The 6,947-nt window shown below is 42.7% G+C and overlaps 1 protein-coding gene across 1 annotated transcript; it reads right to left on the bottom strand.

The window, feature by feature from the left end:
- Positions 1-607: 607 nt before the first annotated feature.
- Positions 608-5,543, bottom strand: LOC117861021 (uncharacterized). The gene is made up of 14 exons (XM_034744475.2): positions 5,307-5,543; positions 4,267-4,451; positions 3,946-4,167; positions 3,729-3,865; positions 3,348-3,626; positions 3,051-3,199; positions 2,479-2,543; positions 2,287-2,355; positions 2,034-2,207; positions 1,813-1,949; positions 1,451-1,735; positions 1,175-1,317; positions 1,024-1,089; positions 608-934 (listed from the first exon to the last, which is right to left on the bottom strand). Coding segments are annotated over exons 1-14 (2,010 nt in total). The 5' UTR covers positions 5,309-5,543; the 3' UTR covers positions 608-837.
- Between the last annotated feature and the right edge of the window lie 1,404 nt (positions 5,544-6,947).

The following is a 6,947-nucleotide window of genomic DNA, read 5'->3' as shown; positions in this document are numbered from 1 at the left end:
ATGGTTGTGAGCTTGCGGCGTGGACTCCAAACTGAACCGGTGTGCGATAAGAAACGGCAATAGTAAAAAAGATATGGACCTTGTTACGCCACGCGTCCGTCCGAAGGAAGTTGGCGTCGGAAACAGCAATAGTAAAAAAGATATGGATCTTGTTACGCCACGCGTCCATCTGAAGGAAGTTGTTGGCGTCGGACGACTTGCACGTAGCATTACTAAATAAGAAAATAAGACTAGCAACGCCTTCCTCTTATCCACACACTCACACAGCCTAGCTTATCAGTTCCCAGGAACCATAAACAAATCCACAAGATGACTGGGGTGACACCCACGAGGAAGTCGCCGAGGTGCACGCGCTAGGGTATCCTTTTGCCTCAGTATGCAACCTGAATACAAGGATTCGAACGAAGAATTGCTAACCTTGCTGCCAGCATCTAGCCACTTTCTTGGAAAGCACACGAGATTGCCATAGCAGGAACTAGCTGATTAGCACCAACGGCACAGTGCTCGTGACGTAATCGCCTCTCGAGCCAACTTGTAAGTTACAACAGTCTTGGTATGATAAAAAGCACAGCGACAGCACCAAAAGGTCTGTTGGATACTAGCTAGATGAGCATAACAAGGTCCATGAGAGCCTTGAACCAACTTGTAAGTTACAAGAGTCGAAGTCACATATATAAATAACCCAACAATAACACAAGTCTACCTTGCATATATATCCTAGACAGGTCTGTCAAATACTAGTAAGATATAAACAGCACGGCAACAGCACCAAAAGTTTGTTAGATACTAGCTAGATGAGCAGAACAAGGTCAATTAGATACTCCAGCAGTGTGATGTCTACTGAAGACGCCGCCCAATATGCTTGCCGCCTAGATGATCACGAATGTTCACATCAAGTGAGCCATGATACCAATATGGCTCAGGCACTGGCCACCTGTCATCCAATATGTTTTTGTCCCAATGTAAGTTGGCAACAGTCTAAGCAGACAGAAACAAGTGGCAATGCGAAACAGAAAGAAATACCTGTTTTTCTGTATCCCATTCTTTGTCCCACCACCAACATTGACAGGTATAGGATGGTTATATCCACTGTCATCAAACATAATTTTTTTTCAGTCAACGTTCATAAAATAAGTGCCATGCCTACCAGTTAGCATTGAGATGAAAATAATACCATTCTGATGGTAAAGAATTCACTCCACTTAGAACTTCAACAATCTTGTGCCTTGGTAAGAAAGGAGTTACACCGCTTCCATCGTAGAAATTCATGCCAACAAAACTCCCATTAAGATTAATAAGCGGGCCTCCAATCCCAGCCTAGTTTTTTTTAAAAAAAGGAAAAAGGCCCAAGGTTACTGGAAAACTTGTAATTCCTGATAAGTTCAGTAGATGCAATATGATTAAACTGGTTACCATATAAAAGAACAGTAAGAGAGATTGACGACAGTACCTTCTTGATTTTACAAGTGGACACCTGAACATCTTTGCAATCAAGTTTGCAACCCCTGTTTCCACGCTTCGCTTCACCACTTGCGGCCATTAATAAACCAAATTTAGCATCACGCCCTATAGCTACAACCTTTTTAGATGAGTTTTGTGCACTTTCAATGAAGATGTCGTCCGGATGAATAGCACTGAAATTCTTCTTGAGACTGACAATAGCAATGTTATAGTCTAAATTATAAAATTCCAATGTCCCACCAGCACGTTGATTCGGTGGGAGAAACACCTCAATCTGCAATGAGAAAGCTCAGCAAACCATCATTAAACTTAAAAGACCAAAAGTAATGATAAGGACTAAGGAGCACCGACCGTCAAGCTATTATCAATGCTATCCTCATTACAACGACCTCTAACCAAACTGGCTGAAGTCAGGATGACAGTGTGCTTAGCTTTGCTTCCATGCCACTTTATAAGCAAGCCTGTGCACGCAAAAGATCTCACATACCCTACACATTATAAGTTTACTCATTAGTTAGTGAAGATAAAATACTAGCACAGAAAAGTAAGGAGCACACAGCTGGAAAAATCACCATTGAATGAAGCAAGTGAGACAACACGACGGGATACATCTGTCACAATTTCTTTCGGAAGTTGATTCCAGACACGCTCCCCAGAGCCACGGGGTGTATCATGATAGGGATACCCTTTCCAAGGAAGTACTTCACCAAAGCATTCTTCAAAATGATTAAGCAATTGCCCATTGACTAGTTAAAGAACGAAGATCAGAAGTGAACTACAAAAAAGCAAAAGGGAGATGACAGCAATATCAAAAGCAACACTTACATTCGAGCACAAGAGGTGGTGGAATGGGATAACCACAGGACTTTAACCTGCAAATAGTTTGCATAAACCCTGATGCAATATTGAGATCATTATTAGTCCTCAGATGATATGTGTGATACTGGTAACATAGTATTCTGCGCACAATGATACATAGGCAACATTTTAGAAGATGGCTTGCAGTATTGTTCACACCTGAAGGAACTACGCTTGATACATGTTTAGGCAACGTATATCCACGGAAGTGTAGTTTTTTAGGACTGCAATAAAACATAGTTGACTTGTTATGACAAAAATAAAACACAGGAACTACACAGGGAAAAAAAATCCAATCATACCAACACATGAATCTAACCTTGTCTTGTGAAAGAATTAAAGGTATGAAATAATGACTTGGAATCAGGCATAAATATTCAACAAAAGATGAGAGGATTGAGCATATTCATGTCACAAATACAAGTTGCATTGTCCATATTGCCACAAAGAATTGTTTAATTCTTCCTAATTTAGACCAAAACATTAAGCAGGGGCACTAAGTTAGCATCATAAGATCTGGCAATGGAACTGGTTTCAGTAGAGAGGGGTAAGAAGAACCAAATTATTTTCAAACCAAAGGTTACCATGTGAAAACTCCTAAGTCTCCAATGCTGCTAGTAAAAATGGCTTACCTTAAACAGGAAGTGGATTAGGAGAGAGGGTTTGGAACAAATATGAATCAGGTTAACTGAAGAAATAGTCCATAAATACTGTAAGTGTAGAAGACATACTTGAGTATCTGAAAATGCTTCAAGCGTTTGCAAAGTAAGTCCATTGATAGGAATGTGCATCTCAAATTTGCATCACCAGGGTCACAAATATCTAAGTTTATCCCAAGAATTTTATTATCGCACCCCAGAAGTGGCCCTCCAAGTACAGCCTAGAACAAAAGGCAAAGTGGTAGGTTTGGAAAAGATTTACTTCAATGCACACGGTGATCCTTTAGACCAGCAATAACATAAGGCAATTACGTGTTCCATGTTTTCCATCATGCCACAAAGTTATAAATAAATAAATCGACAGTATACCTTAGAGATATCTTGACTATCAGAACCCCAGGTGTTGAGGTGGTCCAGGTTTTGAAGGTGGCGTTTCTCATACAGAGATCCACGCATGGCCATCAAACTGCCAGAGTTGAAGGCACGCCCAGCAGCTTGCACACTATCACCAGGTGAAGGTGTTGCCATAAGATCCAGATCTATAGGACGGACTCCTAGGAAGCCATAGCATGTGACGATAGCAATGTCTTTATCATATAGTCCTAAGAACCCATCGGTAGTTCTATTATTAGGAAGGCGCACTGCAACCTACAGAAATAAAAGCAGCACACAAGCACAAGCTCAGAATGTTCACAGTTAGCTTGAATATACAAAGAAAAATCAAGGAACACAATGATTAGCAGCACCAACCCTCAACTTATCATCTTTATTTCTATTCTCGTTGAATTGTCTAACCAAATGTGCTGATGTCACAAATGTTGTTAGGCTTTCTCTAGTTCTTCCGTGAGGTAAAGGTATGCCCGAGCATGCAAATAACATCTTATCTCCTGGACAATATCATGATTTAAATGTCAAGTGGTGATTAAATGCAATTTAGGAAAATTGCAAAGTATAGTAGCACAATCACCATCAAACAAAGCGAGCGAGATGACCAAGGAAGACAAATCCACAACATAATTAGTACTGATTGGATAAGTTATTTGACCAGGTTTGACTATTTCACCAAATGACCTCTCCTCAAAAGCAATGTTTGAAACTTCTCTATCACGAAAAGGTTCACCGAATCGTTGCACAGCAATAGCACGTTGATTCTCCTCAAATTCACGAAATGCCTGACGAGCCTTTTGATCTGATTAATAAACATGATACACCACAACTGAGTGAGTGCTTTGCTAGAGCAATATGGGCCACAAAAGAGAGAACCAGCAAATTCAAATCAACTACTCACATTCGAACATCTCTTTTTTCATGCGCTTCCAGGCTCTCTTGTCAGAACAAGATTTTGGGTACTTAATCCCACTTGAAACTAGTGACGACTCCAGTTTGTTCCTTCTGTTTATGGCTCTCTGCTCCCTGCTCACACCTTTTGTGTAATCAGTAGTCCCCCCCTTGTTCCGCAGGGTCTTTGCAGTCCTGAAGCAGAAAAAAAAATGCAAATGCTTAGTACAGTAACTAAGACCCTTCTGTAAGCTTATAATACCCCCCCCCCTCCCAAAAAAAAATGGAAATCAAAACAATGAAGCACCTTGTCAACCTTAAGGTATTAGGTTCATTGATAATACTATCAACAATAACACAATGGCGAAGCATGTGCTCAAAATCAGTACTAGATTGACCTGATTCGTTGCATATAAATGTAAAAAGGCTCAAATCTATCCAAAACTTGGTGTTGTATGGCAAATTGGCAATGAAGAAGTGACAACACAGGTAGCAAGTTCCTAGCAGCCAGCTAAGATTGACAGAAAGGGCACAGCACCAAAAAAAAAAATCTAAACATAACAGAAAGCAACCAAACCAATATGAAGTGGGCAAGTCTAAACAAAGTTATTTAACTGGCCACATTCATACATGGTTAGAAAGAAGAGAATTCGGAATTTTGCTGTAGGAAAAAGCTGTAACGTATGTAGGTGGATGTTAGCTTAAAGTTAAGCTACAGATCGTAACAAGCCCCATCCAAAATCTGTGATGTCTGAATTTCCCTATAGAAAAAAAAAACAGAACATATGCATGGTTGTTAGCTTAAAGGTTATTTTAGAAAATATAAACCGCAACCAAAAATCTCTGATGGTTCTGAGATGTGAGGGAGTATGATGGATAAACATTACTCGTAGACAACATGTACATGTGATTTTAATTAGGCCAACACATCGTACAAGCAACAATCCAAGCATAACCAACTCAGGTTGGATGTAGAGTATAACTCAACTGGAACAGATCCGTGAACAATTGCAACTATAACAGTGAGCAAATGAGTAAACAGACGCTTACATCGCGCAACTTCCCCTCGATGAATCACTAGCTAGTCGTCAGACGCGTCCCCGACCACCCCGCAGGCCGGAGTCGCTGTCAACCGTGAAGCCGCCGACGTACGCCCGCAAGACTAGCTTGTCGCTGCCACCGGACTGCGAGATGTCGAGATGTAGGGTTTTGTGTTTGTGCGGCGCCCCGGCGCAGGTGCGGCCGCGAGTGGGCAGTTGGGGAACGCTCCGCTAGGGTTAGGAGGTCCTGGAACCAGATCCTCTAGCATATAACGATAGACAGCAGAGGGACGGTACCTACGGCCGATGACGTCCGTTGGGCATCCGACGGCACGCCGAAATAAACACGGAAGCCGTCCAATTCTTGCGTTGGCCCATAGAATCGATGCGGCCCAAATTCAGGAAGCGCAAAAGGGAAAGGATCCAGAGTGCTCCGGGCACTCGCCGCCGCCGCCGCCGCGCCCGTGATGGCCATGGGCCAGCTGTTGCTGCTCGCGACCTCCCCCGGCGCTGGAGCAGGCAAGCAGGTGCCCGTGCGCAAGTTCTCTCCTCCATCGCCCTCATCCTCCGCAAAGGAACCGAGTGCTCCACGCACTCGCCGCCGCTACAGTGCCGCCATAGGAACCGAGTTGAGATTGTGGCTCAACTTCCTTTGTGATGATTGAATAATTCTTGCCAATTTGAGATACTTCAGTGCTGCTGTTATGATTGTTTCGATTTGAGACCTTTGAATGGCAGAATATGTACCAACGCTACTAGAATGCTCATTTGCAACACGGCAAAAGAAAGCTAAGGTCCCGTTTGGGTTCCTTCATTTTGAAGGAATTGGAATCTATTTAATGGAGTAGACTAATTTATGTTGGAATGTGGTATTCCACAACTTTCCAAAGTTTAGATATAAGCCTATCTTAAATTCATGAGGTGGGAGATGGAAATTGATTCTATAGATTATGGTTATTAGAATGGAATTCAATTCTTATAGCACGCTCTTGGACTCGCTTCTCTATAGTAGAAGTGCAGCATTAAGTATCTCTCCCATATCACCAACTATAATATACAACTATATTCCACATACAATTATATTAGCTTAATTAATTTGTGTCTAAATTATGATTATTAGGATGGAATTCAATTCCAATGATCCAAACGGGGCCTAAGGGATTTTTGTATGCCCATATATTGACCTCAACCATGTGTCGTCTACGTCATCTCCACATGTACACTTTCTTGTCCACGTCGTCAAGTATTATCCACTCACAGTCATCGTCTCCACATGTACACTTAGGTCATCGGATCGCCCATCTCACCATCATCACCGGAATGGCGAATATCAGCGATACAATTCGTTTCGGCTCACTGGAGTTCCATGCTCCTGCTCTCGGTGGGACATGGATTCCACCGGTGTTCGCACCGCTCCAGGCCTTCCGCTTCGAAAGCTTGGACTTCATCGCTGACCAGCTCGGTGTATTTCACCTCCACGAGGAAGTGGACACCCCGGCATCCCCGGGAAAGGTGGCCCACATCGTCGCCGATGAGCCACTCAACAACCTCAATGTGGAAGCCCTTGCGCTCTGCATCAAGTCCGTGCTAGGCGCCAACCCCACGGACAACGACATGGATACCATGATGTATTTGCTCATCAACACTTTCA

This window comes from Setaria viridis, chromosome 6 (assembly GCF_005286985.2).
Source record: "Setaria viridis chromosome 6, Setaria_viridis_v4.0, whole genome shotgun sequence".
Taxonomy (NCBI): Eukaryota; Viridiplantae; Streptophyta; class Magnoliopsida; order Poales; family Poaceae; genus Setaria; species Setaria viridis.
Note: the sequence above shows the minus strand (reverse complement) of the source record. Positions and strands in the feature narration are given on the sequence as shown.

What these genes read in the sequence shown, in the direction of transcription:
- LOC117861021 (XM_034744475.2), bottom strand. An exon ending in ATAGTCAAGATATCTCTAAG is followed by an intron (nt 3,200 to 3,347) that starts GTATACTGTCGA and finishes CTTTTGTTCTAG; the next exon opens with GCTGTACTTGGAGGGCCACT. An exon ending in AATTCTTTACCATCAGAATG is followed by an intron (nt 1,090 to 1,174) that starts GTATTATTTTCA and finishes GTTTGATGACAG; the next exon opens with TGGATATAACCATCCTATAC.